Source organism: Hypanus sabinus, chromosome 30 (assembly GCF_030144855.1).
Source record: "Hypanus sabinus isolate sHypSab1 chromosome 30, sHypSab1.hap1, whole genome shotgun sequence".
In the NCBI taxonomy this organism is placed as follows: domain Eukaryota; kingdom Metazoa; phylum Chordata; class Chondrichthyes; order Myliobatiformes; family Dasyatidae; genus Hypanus; species Hypanus sabinus.
Window position 1 is genome coordinate 35371421 of NC_082735.1, and position 23722 is coordinate 35395142.

Sequence of the window (23722 nt, forward strand, 5' to 3'; positions counted from 1 at the left end):
AAGCTACGGGACACGGCCATTGTCTCTGGAAGCCGAACTTCTGTATTGCCATACTGGGCTACGTGGAAGCCCTCAGGCAAAGTGGGCTGGTTGAGGGAGGGATTGCCTCACCACAACCTGATTGACATCTGAGACCCTGTGAGTCAGGATAAAAGAGGGTCTGTGGGAACAGCCCCTCAGATGCACCAGAAGAAATGCTAGTGATCCCGTAATAGTGGAAGCCATTGGAAGGAGGCCACCTGCGTTCGGTTCCGTTTACCTGGAACTGGTGGCTTGTACCACAGAAAACGGCTTTTAGCTAACAACGGGGAAACCAACTCCCCACGACTCAAAGGATTGACATCATAAAAGACCTGGACAAGTTTAACCCGTCTCTCTCTAAAACCCAAAAACGCTGCAGCTTGAACGAACTAACAGTGACTTTTATATTTCCATCGGACAATACATTATCCCCTAGACAATGATAGAGCTATTTCTTATTGATTATTATTATACCCGTGCTTTTAGATTTAGTATTGACGACGTATATTATCTGTATGTTTGCATTAATCTTACTTTTGTGCCTCTTTATCAATAAATACTGTTAAAAATAGTACCATCAGACTTCAACGGACCTCTCTATCTTTGCTGGTAAGTGACCCAGTTATGGGGGTTTCGTAACAGCTCTAACAGACTACCTGATAAGGGTCTGAAAACTTGTGCCAACTAACTGGTGGGAGTATTCAAAGACATTTTCAATCTCTCACTGCTACAGTTAGAATTTCCCATCTGTTTCAAAAGGACAACTTCATCAGTGCCCAAGATGAGCTGCCTTAATGACTATCGTGTAGTAGCATTCACACCTACAGTGATAAAGTGCTTTGGTAGGTTTATTTTGGCTAGAATGAAATCCTGCCTCAGCAAGGACCCAAGACCCACTGCAATTTGCCTATCACCACAATAGGTCTATGGCGGATGCTCTCCATGTGGCCTTGGATTTCCCGGACAGCACAAATACCTTCGTCAGGATGCTGTTTATTGACTACAGCCAGCGTTTAACACCATCATTCCCACAGTCCTGATTGAAGAGCTACAGAACCTGGGCCTCTGTATCTCCCTCTGCAACTTCATGCTCAACTTCCTAACCGGAAGACCACTATATGTGTGCTTAGCCTGCAGTTCTGCTCTCTCTACACCCATGACTATGTGGCTAAGCAGAGCTCGAATGCCACTCATAAGTTGCTGATGATAGAACCGTTGTTGGCCGACTCTCAGATGTGATGAGAGGGTGTACATGTGGTGAACTATGTGCCTGTCTGGACACGCCCCCTGCTGACTGCTCCTGTGGCTCCTCCCACAGGCCCCTGTATAAAGGCGATCTGAGGCCTGACGCTCGGCCTCAGTCTCCAGGACATGGTATGATGGACACTCACTCCTGGTTCCTTCTTCCAGTCAATAAAATTGATGCACCATCAATAACTCACACTGAGACGTAAGGCGAGATACAAGTTGTGCCGTGTCAGGACGGTAGAAGTGCCAAATTTGCGCTGAGTGCAAACCGCACTTCTACCATCCTGACACGGCACAACTTGTCAAGGCCACCCACCCTTTTGAACGACTGAGTGTTGACTTTAAGGGCCCCCTTCCCTCCACTGACCACAATGTCTATTTTCTCAGTGTTATCGACGAGTACTCACGGTTCCCCTTTGCCATCCCCTGCCCCGACACCACTGCCATGTCCGTCATAAAAGCCCTGCGCCAGCTCTTCACTCTGTTCGGGTATCCCTGCTATATCCACAGCGATAGAGGGTCCTCCTTTATGAGTGAGGAGCTGTGCCAGTACTTGCTAGCTAGGGGCATTGCTACCAGTCGGACCACGAGTTATAATCCCCGGGGTAATGGCCAGGTGGAGCAGGAGAATGCCACAGTGTGGAAGGCCACACTTTTAGCCCTTAAGTCAAAAGGGTTGCCGGTCTCTCGATGGCAGGAGGTCCTCCCTGAGGCACTGCACTCTATCCGCTCTCTGTTATGTACGTCCACCAATGCCACCCCTCACGAACGCCTATTCTCTTTTCCCAGGAAGTCTGTCACTGGGACCACCCTACCAGTTTGGCTGACGTCCCCGGGGCCAGTGCTGCTCCGGAAACATGTGAGGAGCAATAAATACTCCCTGCTGGTAGAGAGGGTTCACCTTCTACATACGAACCCCCAGTATGCTTACGTGGTCTTACCTGATGGGCGGGAGAACACGGTCTCCATCCGCGACCTGGCACCCGCAGGTGCAGCAGACCACTACCCAGAAGGCTCTCCGGTAACTATGAACCCTGCACCAGAGGTGACACCGTACTCACCAGGCCCTACACAGACTCCTCACGACACTTGTATACCGGGCGTTTCGTACGCATTTATACCAGGCGCCTCGCACATGCATGAGGGATCACCGGCGCCTAGTGGGCAGGAACAAGCGCAACCTCCGTCCCCTGTGCAATCACCAATGTCGCCGGCATCCATGCGATCACAGCTGGTGCTACGTAGATCGCAGCGACAGATTCGACCACCTGATAGACTTGACTTGTAAGAAACTTCGCCACATGGGACTCTTTCAAACAAAGGGGGGGTGAATGTGGTGAACTATGTGCCTGTCTGGACACGCCCCCTGCTGACTGCTCCTGTGGCTCCTCCCACAGGCCCCTGTATAAAGGCGATCTGAGGCCTGACGCTCGGCCTCAGTCTCCAGGACATGGTATGATGGACACTCACTCCTGGTTCCTTCTTCCAGTCAATAAAAGCCGATATCTCGCCTTACGTCTCAATGTGAGTTATTGATGGTGCATCAGTACAGGAGTGAGATAGTTGAGTGGTTTTGCAACAACATCCTTGCACTTAATGTCAGTAAGATTAAAGAGCTGATTGTGGACTTCAGGAAGGGTAAGATGAGGGAACACGAACCAATCCTCATAGAAGGATCAGAAGTGGAGAGAGTGAGCAAATTCAAGTTCCTGGCTGTTAATAACTTTGAGGACCTAACCTGGTTCCAACATATCAATGCAGATAGAAAGAAGGCAAGACAGCGGCTATATTTCATTAAGAGTCTGAGGAGATTTGGAATGTCACCTAAAACTCTTGGAAGTTTCTATAGAGAGCATGGAGAGCATTCTGACAGGCTGCATCACTGTCTGGTATGGGGGTGGGGGGGAAGTGTTACTACAGCACAGGATCATAGTAAGTTGCAGGAAGTTCAAGTCAAGTCAAGTCACTTTTTATTGTCATTTCAACCATAACTGCTGGTACAGTACACAGTAAAAATGAGACAATGTTTTTCAGGACCATGGTGCTACATGAAACAGTACAGAAACTACACTGAAATACGTAAAAACAACAGTTGTAAAATTAGTCAGCTCCATCATGGGTGTCTTCAAGGAGAGATGTCTCAAGAAAGCTCGACACTACCATCGGACAGGAGGTACAGAAACCTCAGGACCCACTCAGTACTACCATCGCACAGGAGGTACAGAAACCTCAGGACCCACTCAGTACCGCCATCGGACAGGAGGTACAGAAACCTCAGGACCCACTCAGTTCTACCATCGGACAGGAGGTACAGAAACTTCAGGACCCACTAAGGACCCCCATCACCCAGGACATGCCCTCTTCTCATTGTTATCATCAGGAAGGAAGTACAGAAGCCTGAAGTTGCACTTTCAATGAGTCAGGAACAACCCCTTCCCCTCTGTCATCCAATTTATGAATGGACAGTGAATCCACTACCTCACTATATTTTTATTTCTATTTTTGCACTACTTATTTAACTATTTATTTTCCAACACAATTTAATGTTCCTGCAGCAATATTGCATCAGTGTAAAAGGGGAATAAGTACTCATGGACACAGCAGGGTGACCATGGGACATTCCGCAATCAATCATTTGACAGCTTCACATGCATGATGGCCAATGTTGTATCAAAGTTTATAAGTGACCTGGATGAGGAAGTGGAGGGATGGGTTAGTAAGTTTGCTGATGACACAAAGGTTGGAGGTGTTGTGGATAGTGTGGAGGCTGACAGAGGTTACAGCGGGACATTGATAGGATGCAAAACTGGGCTGAGAAGTGGCAGATGGAGTTCAACCTAGATAAATGTGAAGTGGTTTATTTTGGTAGGTCAAATATGATGGTAGAATATAGTATTAACGGTAAGACTCTTGGCAGTGTGAAGGATCAGAGGGATCTTGGGGTCTCAGTCCATAGGACACACAAAGCAGCTGTGCAGGTTGATTCTGTAGTTAAGAGGCGAATGGTGTATTGGCCTTAATCAATCATGGAACTGAATTGAGGAGCCGAGAGGTAATGTTGCAGCTATATAGGACCTTGGTCAGACCCCACTTGGAGTACTGTGCTCAGTTCTGGTCACCTCTCTACAGGAAGGATGTGGAAGCCATAGAAAGGGTGCAGAGGAGATTTACAAGGATGTTGCCTGGATTGGGGAGTATGCCTTATGAGAGCAGGTTGAGTAAACTCGGCCTTTTCTCCTTGGAGCGAAGGAGGATGAGAGGTGACCTGATAGAGGAGTACAAGATGATGAGAGGCCTTGATTGTGTGGATAGTCAGAGGCTTTTTCTGGGGATAAAATGGTTGCCACAAGAGGACACAGGTTTAAAGGTGCTGGGGAGCAGGTACAGAAGAGATGTCAGGGGTAAGTTTCTTACTCAGAGAGTGGTGAATGCATGGAATGGGCTGCCGGCAACGGTGGTGGAGGCAGATACGATAGGGTTTTTTAAGAAGCTTTTAAAGTACATGGAGCTTTGTGGAAAAGAGAGCTATAGGTACCCCTAGTAACTTCTAAGGTAGGGACAGGTTCAGCACAACTTTGTGGGCCGAAGGGCCTGTATTGTGCTGCAGGTTTTCTATGTTTCTAAAGTCATGTGCTGAACAAATGGCTTCCTGTGAAACAGCTGTTTCCTGCATGTTGAGTATGTCTGGTATTTTGTGTTTTTACTTCAGAATTCTGTCCCTTTTGTCTGCCAGGCAAAAGCACCTTTAGACAACCTTGCTGAGTTAAAAATGTGTGTGCTCATTGACTTAAGCTAGATCTTGCACTCTCATTGGCTCTTCTCAACCTTGTTTTTGAGTAATTCAAGTATACAGGATAGATCTTACATAGAACATAAAAGCACACTACAAGCCCTTTGACCCACAATGTTTGCTGGTGTGTTAACCTACTTAAATCAAGCTAACCCCTCCCTCCTGCATTGCCCTCCATTTTTATCATCCGTGCGTTTATCTAAATGCCAATGTTCTTCTAGCCAAATATCCTTTATTGATGGTTAACTTCACCTGCTAACAGCAGTGTTGTTACAACATTCTGCAATCTGTAGGCACTGCACTCCATTGTACAGTATATTAAAAAAATCCAATAAAATGGGTCAATTTTAATCTACTACTTTTCTCATTCACTCAACTACAACAGTGCAGTTTAAACAAGACTCAGCAATTCAACAAGATACTGACTAACCTGATCCTAATAAATCCAGAAGTGACTGCTACTAAACAATTACATGTAACACATCTCAATCTTGTAATGAACAGTAACTTTAACTCCACACATTGACCATGAATATAACTGGCATTTCTAAACATAACTCACAAATTTCTACATTGTCCAATACATTATTCAATCTTTAAAATTACACATAAATACCATGCATCATAAATTCTGTAGCTTGAATTATTAAACTAGCCCTTTCCTCAAGGTGTCAGTTTCACATCATAGCTCTTTTGTTGGTTCCTGTACACTCACAACTGTGTAGCCGGCTTCTGCTCGACCTCCTTCTACAAGTTTGAAGATGATACCATGTAGCCTCAGGACTCGCACCACCAGATTCAGGAACAGCTATTACCCATCTACCTTCAGGCTCTTGAATCAAAGGGCATGTATTGTGCTGCAGGTTTTCTATGTTTCTAAAGTCGTGTGCATTATTTGAATTATTAAACTCTCAAGGTGCATCACGTGCATCATGGCTTCCTTGTCCCATCATTGAACCTATGGACTCACTTTCAAAGACTCTTTTTATCATGTTCTCAATATTTATTGCTTATTTAATATTATTATTTTTTTTCGTATTTGCAGTTTGTTGTTTTTTGCACACTGGATGAACACCCAAACTAGTGCGGTCTTTCATTGATTCTATTATGGATTTAGTCAGTATGCCTGGAAGAAAGTGAATGGTGACGTGCATGTATATTGATAATAAATTTACTTTGAACTATGTTACGGGCCACATCTAAAATAACGATGACTCAGAGTGCAAGGAGGAGATGGAGAGCTCAATGACACAGAGTCATGACAACAGCATTTCCCTCAATCTCAACAAAAGAGTTAGTCAGTGTCTCTAGAAAGGGGTGGAGGGGCACTTAATGTGTTCCTCTCTACATCAATGATGATATGGTTGAGAGCTTCAAATTCCTAGGTGTGAACAGAATCTTATCCCTACAAGTGCTACATCTGTCCCTACACCTCCTCTCTTACCACCATTCAGGGCCCCAAACAGTCCTTCCAGGTGAGGCAACACTTCACTTGTGAGTCTATTGGGGTCATCTATTGCATCTGGTGCTCCCGATGTGGCCTCCTCTACACTGGTGAGACCCGACGCAGATTGGGGACCACTTCATCAAGCACCTCCACTCTGACTAGCACAACAGACAGAATTTCCCAGTTGCCACCCACTTCAACTCTGCTTCACATTCCCATTCGGATATGTCCATACATGGCCTCCTCTACTGCCATGATGAGGCCAAACTCAGGTTGGAGGAGCAACACCTCATATACCATCTGGGTAGTCTCCAGCCCCTTGGTATGAACATCGAATTTTCCAACTTATGGTAATTACCTCCCTCCCCCATCCCACTTTCACTCTGCCTCCTCTTCCAGCTGTCTATCACCTCTCTCATGATTCTGCCTTCTTCTACTACCCATAGTGCTTTCCCCTTACATTCCTTCTTCACCTTTCCTGCCTATCCCCTCTCCCACCCCTTGATCGTTCCTTTGATTGGTTTTTCACATGGCACCTACCAGCCTTCTCCTTCCCACCCTCCCCCCACCTTCTTTATAGGGCCCCTGCCCCCTCCCTCTTCAGTCCTGACAAAGGGTCTTGGCCCGAAACGTTGACTGCTCCTTTCCACAGATGCTGCCCAACCTGCTGAGTTCCTCCAGCGTGTTTCAACGTGTTGAACAGAACCAGTAGCCTGTCCTGATCCATCCACATAGACACCATGGCCAAGAAAGCCTCTACTTCCTCAGGAGATAAAGAAATTCAGCACGTCCCCTTTGAACCTTGCCAGTTTTTTATTGATAGTTTAGAAGGCATTCTATCCAAATGCATAATGGTTTGGTATAGCAAATGATTTGCACATGACTGCAAGAAACTTCAGAGAGTTGTGGACACAGCTCAGCACGTCAGTGGAACCAGGCTCCTCTCTATGAACTGTATCAGTACTTCTTGCTGCCTCTACAAAGCATAATTAAAGACCCCATCCACCCAGGCATTCTCTCTTCTCCACTCTCCTGCTGGGCAGCAGATAGGAAAACTGGAAGTACATACCACCAGGCTCAAGGACAGCTTCTATTCCACTGTTATCAGACTCTAGAAAGGACCTCTTGTACAATAACATGGACTCTTAGCCTCACAATCTACTTCATTACAATTTTGCACTTTATCATTCTCCTGCATTGCACTTTTTCAGTAGCTTTTGCAGTCTATTGCAGTGTGGTTTTATCTTATTCAGGCTTGATGCACTGTGTAATAATCTGATCTGTAAATCCTTATAGCCGGAGGTGGTAATGTGGACAAGCTCCCACTACCTATTAAATGCTTCCAATGGCATGCATCTCAAATAGCCTCTGATGTCCAAGGCCAGTGCCTAGTCTTCACATGTGGCTTAGCTACTGTTTCCACTGACAGGAAACAGTAGGGGCAAAGGCGGGTTACTGGTCCCTTAAAACCAGTTGCTTCGGGCAGATGCAGCTTGTTGGCTGTGGTTGGCAGCTCATCTAGGAGAAGGAAAACATTCATCCAATTTGTAAGCTTTCTTTTTCTGAGAAAATGTGCGATTTGTTTCTCATGCCTGAGAGCCCAAGAAGTGCACCTGCCTTCAAGTAGTCTCTCTTCAAACTCCAATCCATAACAGTGCCAGTATCACTGCTCGTACTAACACTTCTGCTAGAATGCTCTATTTGATCATCTGTACACCAAGTAACCCTACACCATCTGATTGTAAAACAGAATCTGAACATCGCATATTTCAGTCAGTACGTATTCAGCCAGAATTTCTTCTGGTCCACATTTACACACATCAAATGCATAATGTGAAAATTAGATTCTGGAATAGAAAATATCATGATTTTCTCAATATCTTTGAAGGAGATGGCTAGCGTTTTGTGCATATCCAGTTCTCCTATTATTTATAATATTCCCAATTCTTTTCACATTGGGCTTTTGGTCTGTTTTGTTCTTTTCTGGGACCAGGTAATATAATTTGCTCTCAGGAAAACCTCCACTCAAAAGTACAAACCTTTGCACTTTCCAGCTCATCTATTGCCTGGTGACATTGCTGCACTTTGTACAGAACACTCCTCGCTGGCGCTCACATTTATTATTGCTTTACTACTTCCTTAATGCAGTATTTCACACCAATGTACATTAATATCGCTAATTTCACTTCCTCCCACATTTTATAAATCATGGACACCTTCACAGGGCCCAGCTACATCTGTCTTTTTGTTGGTTACATGGAACAGTCCTTGTTCCAAACTTATTCTATCACTCCGTAAGGGAAGAGTTAAATGTGATTTGTCCTTGGTATATGCTAAAATATATGCTAAATGCTAAAAAATGCTAAAATTGTAAGACAAAATGGTGTTAGCTTGCAGTTGGATTGTTTTGAGAACCAGTCCACAGCAATGTTTTGAGAAAGTTAAGGGAGTACAAGTCTACAGCCATAACAGGGGAAACTGGTGAAAAACATGTTTTCCTGGGGAAGTTGAGGTCATTGTGCAGGTGCAGATACCAAATGCATGGAAAAGTACCAGTGTAAGGGGTTTTGGAGGGTAGAAAGGGAGCACCTCCTTGACGCAAGTAGAGAGAGTTTTGTCCCAGGATAAGTCACAGCGGCTGACTTGTGCTGAGACAGGGAACAGTACATTGAGAGAGCCAGAGTATGTTGAGTTAGTTAGACTTAGAGAGGGAGAGAGGGGACTGCTGCACGAAAGTCTGTAGGCATTCGGTTGATCAGCTCATTCAGAGGGTGATAAGTTTTATTTTGATTTCTCTACTGCTACTACGGTAGAGATTTTTTTTCTTTCTGTATTGCATTTGTACTAGTTCTAATAAAGAGTTTCCTTGTGGCCTTGAACACGTGTTTCAGAATACATACGCAAATACCCTGAGCAGAACACATTCCAAATTTTAAAATAATTTCCTTTTGCACATTTGTCTCCAACTATTTCTCTTTCTGCATTAGTGCTCCTGCCTGCAGTCATGTAAAAATACTTCTTTGCCAGAACTCAGCAACAAGCACCAAGAGCTCAGGAGACCAACTGTCCATTATCTACCATACATCTGATTGGCAGTGACAGGGGAGCGATCCATAAGACCGTTTCTGCGTGGTTGGAGACTCACTGCCATGGCACACTGCCCTCCAAGATTGCTGTAATGAAAATGAGATTATCGTCCATCTTTCTGTGGACTGTGCATTTGCAAAGAAGTCCTGGAAAAGGATGAAAAGACCCTTGTCAAGGGTTATCCCAAGCTGCTGTGCAAGAGGACTCTGATCCATAAGCTATTCCCAGTGATGCATGTTGAGAGGAATACTGCTGGAAGATCATTATCTTGGTGAAAGACAGACTGTGGTCTACCCAAAACCTGTCTCTCTTCCCATATAATGAGAAGTTCTGTACCCTAGGCTGCAGGATTCACTGAAGCTTGGTGCAGACAACATAAAGGCTTTGTGGAAAAGGACTGCATTGTAAGGTCCAGCTACACAGGACACTGTGAGATGGGCCTTGTGTAACAGAGCTGTAAACGCTTGAAGAAATATTGTTCAAAGAAACCATGTGAGTGACAATGATGCTTTATAAAAGGAAAGTATGAACTCAATGACAATACAAATATATTAGACCACACTCCGTAAGATACAGGAGCACAATTAGCCCACTTGGCCCATTGAGTCTGCTCTGCCATTTCATCATGGCTGCTCCATTTCCCTCTCAAATCCATTTTCCTGCCTTCTCCCTGAATTGTTTCACAGCCTGACTAATCAAGAACCTATCAACCTCCACCTTAAGTGTACACAGTGACCAGGCTTTCATTTCCACCTGCAGCAACAAATTCCACAGATTCACCACCCTCTGGCTAAAGAAATTTCTCCTCATCCCTGTTCTAAATGGATGTCCTTCTATTCCGATGCTGGGCCCTAGACATCCTTTCCACAGCCACTCTATTGAGGCCTTTCAACATTCGATAGGTTTCAATGAGATTCCCCACCACCCCCACCTTATTTTTTTAAATTCCAGTGAGTACAGGCTTAGAGCCATCAATCACTCCTCATACGGTAACCCTTTCGTTCTCGGAATTATTCTTGTGAATTTCCTCTGAACCCTCTCCGATGTCAGCACATCCTTTCTTACATAAGGGGCCCAAAACAGCTCGCAGCACTCCAAGTGAGACCTCACCAGTGCCTTATAAAGCCTCAGCATTACATTCTTGTTTTTATTTGTATAGACTGGACAACACTATGAATGTAAAGAAAACCTTGAGCTGTTCCATATTTCATATAGATTCTTTTATACAGAAGGAGTACACCACCTCACAAACTCACCCCCATACATCTGTGGAAGCGTCCATAGTTCCTACATTGACTTCATTAGCCACCTGTGAACCTACACGACTAGAGTGGAAGCAAGTCACGATTAACCCTGTTACGTACCCCGTAACTGGGTCACTTACCAGCAAAGATAGAGAGGTCCGTTGAAGTCTGATGGTACTATTTTTAACAGTATTTATTGATAAAAATACACAAAATAATATCATTGCAAACATACAGATAACATACGTGGTCAATACTAAATCTAAAAGCGCGGGTCTAATAATAATCAATAAGAAATAGCTCTATCGTTGTCTAGGGGATAATGTATTGTCCAATGGAAATATAAAAGTCACTTCAGTTCATTCAAGCTGCAGCGTTTTGGTTTGAGAGAAAGACGGGTTAAAACTTGCCCAGTCCTTTTATGAAGTCAATCCTTCGAGAGTCGTTGGGAGTCGATTTCCCCGTTGTTAGCTAAAAACCGTTCTTCCGTGGTCAAGGCACACCGACTTTGGGGCAAGTGGAAATGGACACACGTGGCCTTCCCACCGGCTTTTGCTATTATGGGATCGCTAGCGCTTCTTCTGGTGCGTCTGAGGGGCTGTTCCCACAGACCCTCTTTTATCCTGACTCACAGGGTCTCAGATGTCAATCAGGTTGGGTTGATGCAATCCCTCCACCAACCTCCCCCTCGGTTCATTGCCTGGGGGCTTCAATGCATTGTACAGGATGCAATACACAAGTCCATCTCCAAGAGACAATAGCCGGTATCAATGGCTCCGCCTTTCGGAGGCCAGGACACATTCCACTCTTTGTAAGAATTCTGCATGTCTTTCTCTCATTTCCTGGGTCTCCTGAACTGACTCAATAGTGATCTTGCGATTCTCACAAAGGAGGGGGCTACCCCACACCCTTCGGCCCCTCAGAGCTGTGGTACATTCATAACAACCCCAAGGGACTTCCTAAAAATAACAGTTTGACAAGGCAGGCAAATAGAATGCAGATCTAAGCCAAAGATGCTGTACTGATGTTGGCCAACACCAAACTAACAACTGTTAGAGGTACAATCTGTTTCCGTGTCCATCCAAACTTCTCAAATTCCATCAAGCCTTCACCTGTCCTATCTTCAGAAACTCCCCAAGTCTTAAAATTCTCTCTGATCTGAGTCATCCTTCATTTCTGGCTTCTTATACAACTTCATTTCAATCACTCTTTCTTGCCTATGGATGAACTCCTAGGTCATTAGTCCATTACCCCTCAACCTCTATGCCTCCAGTCCTTTTTCAATATTCTTTCAAACCTACCTTTGTTGAACCAACCTTACTTGGGTATCAAGCTTGATTTGGTTAGATGCCTGTGAAACCTTTAGGGATTTTCTTTTACTATAAAAGGCATTATTTAAGTGAAAATCATTACTATTACTCGAGCTCTTTGGAGAGTCTGATGTAGTGAGAACTTTAAATGATCAGAAAATGGGTGGGAAAATAAGAATAGGGATTGCACTGTTAGTGAAGCAAATTAAGACAAGAATACTTCTTCCTCATTTCACACCAGGGGCCTTTTGTTTGTTAGGGTGAACATAATAAATCCAACAGTATAGAAACTATATGAGCGGGTTTATATTTCTGGAACTAGTTCCTAATTCTATGATGGTTGACATTTGATTTCCTGCCCTATTATCTAAACCTATGTGCATCAGTCAGAATTTTGCAAATTTAGATGGGTTTTTTTCCCCCAGAATTAGCTGATTTAATGGAACTTCTGCCTTTTGTGCTGCAGCTGAAATATTAGATTCATCTAGCTAGAAATGGACTCTAACCGCTACCCTCAGAGTGACTGTATAAACAAGAACTAATTTAATAAAGATGAAAGTTCTGCATTATGAAGGACCTCTGTCAAATTGGAATGGTCTACATTTCATTCATTTAAAAATATTGACTTTACTAGACAAGAAAATTAATGCAGTGTTTATGATGAGGAAATGTGATAAACAAGAACGATAACACTGATCAGGTGGTGTGAGTTATTCAGGGAGTGTGATCAGCCCTGTATAACTGGTAATCAGGAAGTAACCAGTCTGCTATTATTCACTTTGTTCCCCAGCTAAAGTTGAATTTCACCCCAATTTGGTGCATGTCTGGAATCTTTGGGAGTTAAAGCGAGAAGTTAGATGGCTGAGGAAAATATACAATAAATATTAGGTATTGCTAGCTACTTTATGAAAAATTGCCCCATGTTTATGTGTCAAAATAGTTAACTGCATAGTTAACCTGCAGTTGTCCATTAAAAATGCAAATGATTGGCTCATAGAGCATTGGCTGGTCAGCAGAAAACAGACAGTGGGAATAAAGGAATCCAATTCTGGCTGGCTGCCAGTTACCAGTGGAGTTCCACAGGGGTCAGTGTTGGGACCGCTGCTTTTTACGATGTATCTCAAAGATTTGGACTATGGGATTAATGGATTTGTGGCTAAATTTGCCGATGATACAAAGATAGGTGGAGGAGCGGGTAGCGTTGAGGAAAGAGAGCCTGCAGAGACTTAAATAGTTTAGGGGAATGGGCAAATGAAATACAATGTTGGAAAGTGTATGGTCATGCACTTTGGTGGAAGAAATAAACTGGCAGACTATTACTTAGATGGGGAGAGAATTCAAAATGCAGAGATGTAAAGGGAGTCCTTGTATAAGATATCCTAAAGGTTAACCTCCAGGTTGAGTCAGTTGTGAAGATGGTGAATGCAATGTTGGCATTTATTTCTATAGAATATAAGAGCAGGGATGTGATGTTGAGGCTCTATAAAGCACTCATGAGACTTGGAGTATTGTGTGCAGTTTTGGGCTCATTATTTTAGAAAGGATATACTGACACTGGAGAGGGTTCAGAGAAATTCACAAGAATGATTCCAGGAATGAAAGGATTACCGTATGAGGAATGTCTGGCGGCTCTTGGGCTGTATTCCCTGGAGTTCAGGAGAATGAGGGGGGATCTCATAGAAACCTTCTGAATGTTAAAAGATCTGAACAGACTAGATATGGCAAAGTTATTTCCCATGATAGGGGATTCTAGGACAAGAGGGCACGACTTCAGGATTGAAGGACGTCCATTTAGAATTGAGATGAGGAGAAATTACTTTAGTCAGAGGGTGGTAAATCTGTGGAATTTTTTGCCATGAGCAGCTGTGAAGGCCAAGTCATTGGATGTATTTAAGCCAGAGATAGGTTCTTGATTAGCCAGGAAGGGTATGGGGAGAAGGCAGCGGAGAGGGGATGACTGGAAGAATTGGATCAGCCCATGGTTGAATGGTGGAGCAGACCTAATGGGCTGAGTGGCCTGCTTCTGCTCCTATATCTTATGGTCTATGGTCTTATGATGAAAGAGATGCCTGCTAGGGACAAGGTCTAGAGTCTTCCCATGGATAGCATCCAGTGATTAACTGGCTACTGATTTCACAACTACAATCAACCACTTACCTGAAACTTCACTTGTCTCTGTTAAAAATTCAAAATCCTGCTGATTGGAGCTTTTGTGATCATGATGTCCATCTACTTTCTGTCCTACACCAGGAAACTCCACGTATCTTCGCCTGTCCCTGTAGATCTCATCCCGTCTATCAGTCACCTAAAGCCAAAGGCAACTGCAAGTTAATTATGGCTTTAATATAGTTATGATGTTAATAACTAGGAGTCTTAGTATCATAAATTACACAGTTCAGCAAATACCTACAGCTGCCAATCACACCTTCTACAGGCCCCAAAATTTAATACCTTCCAGATCCCATCATCCCACAACCCCAAAACTATCCCAGATCAATGGTAACTTTGAGCTGCTCCTGTGCTTTCAATGGTTATTAACAAGTCAGAATCTAGAGCAGGGGTTCCCAATCTTTCTTCATGCCATGGATTAACTGAGAGGTCAGGGGAATTCCTGATCTAGGATATCAGCTTATTGAGTCTGCCTGAGAGAGTCTCTGAAGTTATTTTCTCATGTCAGTGATCTCAACACCATATTAACACTTGAGAGAGAAAATCCTTCTTTTCCTATTCACCTACACAAGAAAGTTAATTTTCTATCCTCCTCAAAAACACATCACATCCAAACCTACAACCCAATGATGAACACTGATTTTCCAATTTCATGTAACCCACGCCCCCATCCAGGGTTCATTTTCCACTCTCACAAGTCCACCAAGGTTCTTTTTCCCTTTGTTAACACCTCCTTGTTACCTAGGCTTGTTATCCTCATCCACCCTGTTCCATTAGTCCATCACCAACTTACCTATCCAACTAGGTCTCTTCTCCCTTGGTTCACCTTTCCTATCTCCTCTCCAACCTGGTTTCATCTGCCCATCATTCTTCCCATATCTAGTTCAACCTATCACTTATTGCCTTCTGCCTCTTCCCTTCCCCACCAGGTTTCATCAGCCTAAAACATTCCCTTATCTGTTTCCACTTACCACCCACCTGTCTCTGTCTCAACACTCCCCACTAACCATCCAGGATCCAACTGTCCATCTTCTCCCACCCTCATCCATTTCCACCCATCTGCTCCTGTCCCTGCCTCACTCCTCCCTTTCACTTCTATATACTAGCCACTGTCCCTCTACATTCTCAGTTCTGATACGAGGTCTTGACCTGAAACGTCAACCTCCACAGATGCTGTTCGGCCTGCTTTTCCAGTAGCTTTTCTTTTGTTCCAGATTCGAGCACCTGCAGTCTCTTGTTTCTCCAGTATCCAACCCCAATTAGACATCAGAAATAAGACAAGCATTATGATTCAGAAAATTAGATATCAGAATCTCTCCCATTCAAGAGCACAATGGACAAAATCTTCACTGTGTATCAGCTCCAAGATATATGCACTTAGTGGCTTCAACTATTTTTGACCTCCCTTAAAGCTTTCAAGTTTGTTAATTAAAAAGGAATATATAGCATCCTTCTCTGCAAAAAATGTGTCTGTCTTGCCTGTTTCATAACAGCATGCAAACCGTGACCGTAACCAGTGGTTCCACGACAAACTAAATTGCAGAGCAGATTGACATCAAGAAAGGTCAAAGTTGAATTTATTGTCATATGTACAAATGCAGTTGAAAACATACTTGCAGCAGCACCACTGGCATATAGCATCAGAATTCAATATTCATCAAGTACACTGGTATTTTATTGTTTATTTGGGTGTTTACCTTAATTGGAACTCCATTTGGATATCTGCTCTGCAGTTCAGAAGGGAAATATCCATCCATGATGTCCTGCATACATTGCTAAAACCAGATAGTTGAGAAAATAAGAAATATTAATGTTAAATTGTCTTGGGAAATTGAGATTAGAAACACAAGACGTTCTGCAGATGTTGGAAATCTAGAGTAACATGCACAAAAAGCAGGAGGAACTCAGAAGGTTAGGCAGCATCGATGGAAACCTATGGAACAGTTGAGCACCTCCGCTCCATCCACCAAAAGCAGGATTTCCCGGTGCCCAACCGTTTTAATTCCTATCCCCACTCCCATTTCAACATGTTGGTGCATCGCCTCCTCTTCTGCCGCAATGAGGGTACACTCAGGGTGGAGAAGCTGCACGTCTGGTAACTTCCAGCCTGATGGCATGGACATAGACTTTTATTCTTCCACCCCCCCCCCCTTCCTATTCTCTTATTCTCCACTCTGACTTCCTACCTCTTCCTCTCAACACTTATCACTCTCCCTGGTGCCCCTCCTTCTACCCTGTCTCCCATGGCCCACTCTCCTCCCCAGCAGATTCCTTCTTCGCCAGCCCTTTTACCTTTCCCACTCTCCCACCTTCCCCTCCCCTCCCCCCACCTTTTTATTCTGTCGTCTTCCCCCTTCCTTTCCAGTCCTGATGAAGGGTCTCGGCCCGAAATGTCATCTGTTTATTCATTTTCCTAGATGCTGCCTGGCCTGCCGAGTTCCTCCAGCATTTTGTGTGTGTGTCTTGTTGATTCACATTAGATACAGGACCTCAATACACGGAACCATCAACATAATCTCAGAAGCTCCTGTCATGTAGTCAATAAAGGTATACTTTGTTTATAGATTACACAGGGCAAGAAGCTATTCATCTCCTACACTATCATTAACATATTTGGCTCACACTATGGAGTCTGCTATACCTGTGTCAAAGGCTGACTGAATGATCGGAATGGTCCATTAAACAACACAATCCCATTTCTGAAGAGAGTGAGGGGGATGGGATCTGGTCTCTTTAGCCGAGCTCCTCCTGTGACATGCTCGACAGCAGCTTCCCCTTCACCAGCCAGAATATTGAGATCTTTGAGATTTTGTAGAACCAAATCGAAGTCCATTTGAAAAGAATCTATAGTGGCATCACCTATAAACAGAGGCAAGGAACAGCATAAGAAAGCGTATGAGCACCAACCTGTTTCACAGAGTTACAAAAAGGTATTGATAATATCCTGCAGTTAGGGGGAAGCCTATGTGAAAATAGTTTGCAGACTTCTATGCCTTTCAACACAACGCATTTCCATTTCTACTGTAATTTTAAAGTGAACATGAGTGAACTACAGAGATAACAAAGTCAATGGAAATTGACTTGGATGAGAGCAGAAGTCTTGTATTCAGAGGTAGGGAAATTTTAAGGAAAGATTCTGAGGGACAGGATTTATGTTCACATGGAAAGGCGGGGACTGATTGGGATGAGTCAGTGCAGTTTTGTACAGCAGAGACCATGTATCTCAAATCCAACTGAATATTTTGAGGATGTAACCAAGGAGACCGATGAAGGCAGGGTGGGCCATGCTCTCCACGTGAACTTTAGTAAGGCCTATGCGTAGTAGGTGGGATCCAAGGTGTGTGGGTGAAATGAATCCAAAGCGTACTATGAGGCAGAGGGAATGGTAGATGGGTGTTTCCCTGACTGGAAACCCATTGCAACTGTGTACAGCAGGGATCAGTGCTGAGACCAAAACGTCGTTGTAATATATATGAGGTTAGTAGGATGCTATTACTGCCTGGGGCACTGTCTGAAAGGGGTTTAAACATAGTCCCTGTGACCTCGTGGGTTTCCTGACACAGTCCAAAGACACAGTAGTTAGTCGGTTAATTGATCATTGTAAATGGACCTGTCAGTAGGCTAGGGTTAGTGTATGAGCTGCTGGGTGGTGTGGCTCACTTGGGCTGGAAAGGGCCATTCCATGTTGTATTTCTAAATAAAATAGAATGCAGGGGTTACAATTAATAAAGTTACCAGAGTTGTAGATAATGAAGAAGGCTGTTCTTCAACAACCACAGATGGAAAATTGGCTGGAGGGGGGCAAGTGGAATTTAATCCAGAACTGTGTGAGGTAATCCACCTTGAAGGTCAAATTCTGCCAGGATATTTAGAGTAGTTGACGGGGACTCTGGAGTATTGATATACAGAGAGATCTTGGGGTGCATGCCCCTAACTTCCTGGAAAGGGTTTGCGAAAATGGCGTTTGGTATGCTCATTGCTATTGGCTGAGGCATTGGATTAAGTTGGCATGTCATGCTGTGGGTGTACACATAAGGCGGCATGGTAGTGTAGTGAGTAGCACAACACTTTACAGTACCAGAGACCCGTGTTCGTAAAGAGTTTGTTCATTTTCCCTGAGACCACATAGGTTTCTTTCAGGTGCTCCAGTTTCCTCCCACAGTCCAAAGGGGTACCAGTTGGTACGTTAATTGGTCTTTGTAAATTGTCCTGTGATTAGGCTAGGATTAAATCAAGGAATTGCTAAGTGGCATGGCTTGAAGTGCTGGCACTGTATCGCAATAATTAAGTAAATATTAGAGATACCACACTTAGCATGCTATACAGATGTGAATGTCATACTACAATAACGATGTGGTTGTAATAAAGAGAGTAGAGATTCGTCAGGATGTTGCAAGAATGGAGTTGCTGTCATGAAAAGGAGAGATTGGATAGGTTAAGTTTATTCTCATTGGAATGTAGGAATCAGAATCAGGTGTATTTTCACTGGCAAACCATGATATGGTCTCATAGAGGTTTACAAAGTTAGAAGGGTCAGAATCTTTCTCCCAGGACAGGGGAGTCCAGAACTGGAGGTCACAGGTCTGTGGTGAGAGTGAATAAATTTGTAGGAGATCTGAGAGTTGAGATTTTTAACAAAGGGTGGTGAATATTTGGAGGCACTTGACCAGGTAGATGTACAGGAATGGAGTGGGGGGGGGGGTGGGATAGGGAATGAAGCAATGTTAAAGTGCTGAAAATGGTCTCCTCTCAAGTGTGTTCAATCACCATCAAGATAAAAACAGATGTAGCATAAATCAGGAACATGTTCAAAACGGATGTCGATGAAAATAGAACGTTAAAATGCATTGCTTAATGCTCATGGGACTTTCTGGAAAACAGAAGGAAATACCCATCACCTCATGCTCAAAATATTTCAAGATGTTTTAGAATAAAGTACATCTAAGTCCTAGTGCACGAAATATAAAGGATAGACAAGAAAGTTAGCAAATTATTGATGGACATTTAAAGATGATAAGTGAGTTCACATTTGAAGTGCTGCAAAGAGTTTTGGTTCCATATTTAACGGAATATGTTGGAGGTAGTGCAAGAAGATATACAACATTAATTCCTAGGATGAATGCTTGATATGACAATTATTATAAACCCAGCTTGCCCGACCTCTCTTCATATGAGAAGAGAGGTCGGGCAAGCTGGGTTTATAATAATTGGAATTTAATGGAATAAGATGTTTTGATGTACATGTGACAAATAAAATTTATCTTTTAAGAGGTGATGCTATTGAAAAGTGAAGCCTTCAAATGTGGCTTAGCTACTAAGCCTGGCAGAACTGTTTCTGCAGAAAGGGGAAGAGGCAAAGGCACCTTAAAACCAGTTGCTTTGGGCAGATGGGGTTTATCAGCCATGGTTGGCAGCTCATCTAGAAGAAGAAAAACTCTGATCTGAAACCTCCGTTGCCTTGCGGTTATACCCACTCGTAGAGAAGGCTTTGGGCATAAACCCCAAGGGGAAATTTTGGAGCTGGAGTCCCTAAGGCAGTCCTATGTTGAGTTTAATGCTGACTGGCAACTACTGTGACGCCACTGGTGCCAAACAGTACCAGTCTCTGCTGTCCTTTTGGGTCCATCAGATGTGTGGAGAGGGGTAGCTTGCTACATGGGCATACTCTGCTACATACTCATGCTACATACTCTGCTATCCAGGCTTGTATATGTATACAGCTAGGATGCAACGTCCATACACTAATTTAATTTCATAGATATAGTAATTTATAGTTTTCTTATGTATTGGAATGTACTGCTGCTACAGACAACAAATCTTACAACACGTGCCAGTGATATTAAACCTGATTCTGATACACTTCTGAAATATATCGCACATCCAATTTTGCTGAAAGGGCACATGTTGGTCATTACTGTTTGTGGAATCTATAGTGAGCAACGTGGCAAGCACTCTTTCCATATTACTACGTTGATGATATATATATATATCCTGCAAATTTTTGCGAGGTGGTTGAAAACTGGAGCATTTGATGGAAACAGGAAGGACATGCTTATTCTTCACACGCGTGAGTCAGCATTGAACTCAGACCTCTGGTGCTGTGAGACAATGCTTCACATCACTGCGCCAGGATGCAGCATGTCTATCATAATTGGTAAAGTCAGTCACTCAAATAACACAAAGCTCCACCTTCCTGTTGTGGCTATAATCAGAATACAGGTTCATTGTGGTTTTACCACTTCATTGTTCTTTGAATTTAACAAATGTAATACTTAGTTTATTTTGAACATTCATTTTTTTGCTATAAAAAATTCTATTTGGAAGTGAAAAGTCAAGGTGATAAAACATGTTGCCAAAGTTAATCATTTCTTTTCAGTGGAAACTCAAGGAAGTTATGACTCAAACTTGAATATTTGACAGCATTTGTAGATTGGTTTAAGAGTATTCTAAAAGGAGGCCTGATTGAAACATCATTCTAACTGAATCAGGTGGGTACTTCTGGCTACTGGAAAGAGACCTACTGGAGAAGTTGGACTAGTCTGAAACTGCAAGGCACTCCTGTCTATGCAACAGTGCTACCCTTTTCACAGCAGGATGTAGCTTCTCCATTTCTTTAGGTGAGTGTGAGTTTACCTCAAATATGAATCTTTTTACTCAATATGTGAACACCTCAAATGTAAATATTTTACTAGTGACAACCTACAGAAACTCTCAGTACAGTATCCCCTTTTTCTTCACTTTGTGCTTGTTCTTATTTCACTGGGAGTGGTCAGAAAGGGAGGAACATGCCTACATAGAAATCCACATAAGATACAGCAATAAAACCTGAGAGTTTATTTTTCTTGGAAGTTCTGTAGAAAGAAAATGCAGAAGTAAAAATCCCAGAACTTGAGTGAGTTACTTGGGTAAATACGAATCAAAAAGCCGCAGGTGGTTGGGGGGGGGGGGTGGAATTACTGTCAAGTTATGCTTTCTGTGACATTATTAAAAGTTGAGGGAGTTGGGTAATTCCTGTTCTGAGAATCAAGAACTACCCTTGAGATGGACCACGGATGCTGCTATTTTTATTCTTGTCCATTGGCCCCTGCAGTAGACTGTAGGATCTGCCTCAGGGTGTAATTGAGGGCAGCTAGGGTACTTGAGACCTCCTGGATGACATTGCTCATGTTGTGCTCTAGTTTTTGGATGCCTTTCATAACCGGCTCCTCCAGGCTAGAAGCCAAGGTAGAAGTCTGAGCATCCTGCTGTACGACTGCATTCTCCTTGGGGGCACTCTGGGGTTTGCAAGGCAGGACTTCAGTCTGTGGCAAAGCCTGTCTTGGTGGAGAAACTACGGGCTGTGCCTCACTTTCAGCCAATTCAGTCACATAAGACTGCTGTGGTTGATGCTCGCTGAATTCCCTGGCTGCAGGACAATGGCCATTGATGCCTGCAGAAAAGAAAGATAAGTTCATCACCAGCTGTGACACACAAGGGTAGCCAGCAATTGCACTGAGCTGAACTAGTGACTATTTTTTTCTAAAATTACTTGCTTCCCAGAAGAATCATGGTATGAGAAAACAGTTTAGCGGATGAGACCATTCTACTCATCCAGTTCTGAAATAAGAGCTGTCAAGCCAGACTCACTCACTTATCCTGCAAATCCTTTCCTTTCAACTATTTGGGTCCCACGGTAGCATAGCAGCTAGCAAGAAGACTATTACAGCTTGTGGCGTCGGAATTCAGAGTTCAATTCTGCCATCATTCTGTAAGGAGTCCCTGTAGAATACATAGGTTTTCTCTGGGTGCTCCAGTTTCCTCCCACAGTCCGAAGACCTACCAGTAAATAGGTTAATTGGTCCTTGTAAATTGTCCCATGATTGGGTTGGGGTTAAATTGGGGATTGTCGGGGGTTGTTGTGTGGCACGGCTGGAAGGGCCTTTTCCACGCTGAATCTCTAAATAAATAAATATTTGATTAGCTCCATTCAGAGTGTTACAATTGGATCTGTCTCTACTTGCAGTGCATTCTAGACCCTAACAAACAGCTGTGGAAAGCCTCATCGTTTGGTTATCTTGTCAATCACCATCATTCTATGGCCCCTTCTTTTTGCCCCTTCCACCAGTGGGACCTCTTTCTGCTCTGCCTGCATCCTCATGACTTTAAATAACACTGATTCCTCTGCAACCTCTTCTTGTAACACCCTCTTCTTTAGTTTCACTGCCCTGCTCAATCTCTTGCACACGGGCTCCTTTGGTCCGAGATGGCCAATTCGGAAAGCGGAGAGGAGTCAGTGTGTCGCAGGATGGGCAGGGTGGTGAAACTAAAAAGAGGTTGCTTTGGAGATAGTGAATGTTCCAATCATTTCCCAAAACTCTCCAGATTCTAGAATCATTCCTGCAGACAGCATATGTGGAAGGGAGCACACAGAAGGGTTAGTACATGTAGGCTCAAAGGATTCTAAGTACAGTACAGACACAACCCTGAGATTCGTCTTCCCCACAGACAGCCATGTGGAACGCATTCAAAGAAAAACATCACACCCCCACGCACAACAAAACAAATTCAGCAAATGGCGAGAAAAAAAAGAATGAGTGAAAACACAGAATAGAAAACACAAAAACAGGAAAGTCCACATCCAGTTCAAATCAGGGATCAGTGAGAGTCAGAGAAGTAGCAGACTGCTCTCAGAGGTTTGGGGAGCTTTAGCCCAATCAGTGGACTTCATTCAGAACTGAACTGATCCAGATGTTGCTGCTGTGGAGACTGCAGCCTCCATGTGAGAGGCAACAAAGAAGAGCCACCCTCCACACTGCAGTCTTGTTCACAAGTGATGGCATATGATAGAGAAAGGGCAGAGATAAGTTTTCTACTTGATAAGCTTTAAAATGGTATAGGAAATATTTATATGGTTTAAGGTGGCCTTCCCTCCCCCAAAACAAACATGACTTCTACAAATGACTGCTATTAACCAAACGACCTCCGTTACTAGATAATATTGCTAGATGCTTCCATTATTTTTCTGCAACCTTGTCTGTCATGCCTGCAGTGAATTGAAGTAGATTTAGTAGGGCCTTAACATCTAGCAATTTAACTTATTCTGCATGGAGATGACAAAGTTTTCATCTTAGATGTGAATATTATCTAGTCATCTTTAGACCTTATCACTTGTGTGGAATACCTGTACTCAGCTGTCCCAGTCTGGCCAAGTCCAGTTCTTACTTCTTACTAAAAATGCTAGTTCTTAATTCTAAATAACAGGATTAAGAAGAGCAATGCCATTTGTAATTCTGAAAACTCATATTGAAAAAGCAAACTGCCCGAGGAACCTGGTCTCAACCCCGAACATTCACCATCTCCCTTTCTCCATAGATGCTGCTCCTCCTGCCGATTTCCTCAAGCAGATTGATTTGTTTTTCCCTTAGGC

At 43.5% G+C, this 23722-nt stretch overlaps 1 protein-coding gene across 11 annotated transcripts in view; it reads right to left on the reverse strand.

Annotated features, from left to right (window-relative positions):
- The window catches only part of ubxn11 (UBX domain protein 11), a 187688-nt gene that overhangs the window by 124509 nt on the left and 39457 nt on the right, over window positions 1–23722 (reverse strand). For all 11 annotated transcript variants that reach the window (XR_009508715.1, XR_009508716.1, XR_009508714.1 and 8 more), the window contains 3 exons: window positions 16958–17175; window positions 16014–16091; window positions 14305–14452 (listed from right to left, as the gene is read on the reverse strand). Coding sequence is in view for 8 of the 11 variants with exons in the window: in XM_059954703.1 (XP_059810686.1) it covers window positions 14305–14452; window positions 16014–16091; window positions 16958–17175 (444 nt within the window). In the remaining 3 variants the exon portion in view is untranslated. The remainder of the gene's footprint in view (window positions 1–14304; window positions 14453–16013; window positions 16092–16957; window positions 17176–23722) is intronic.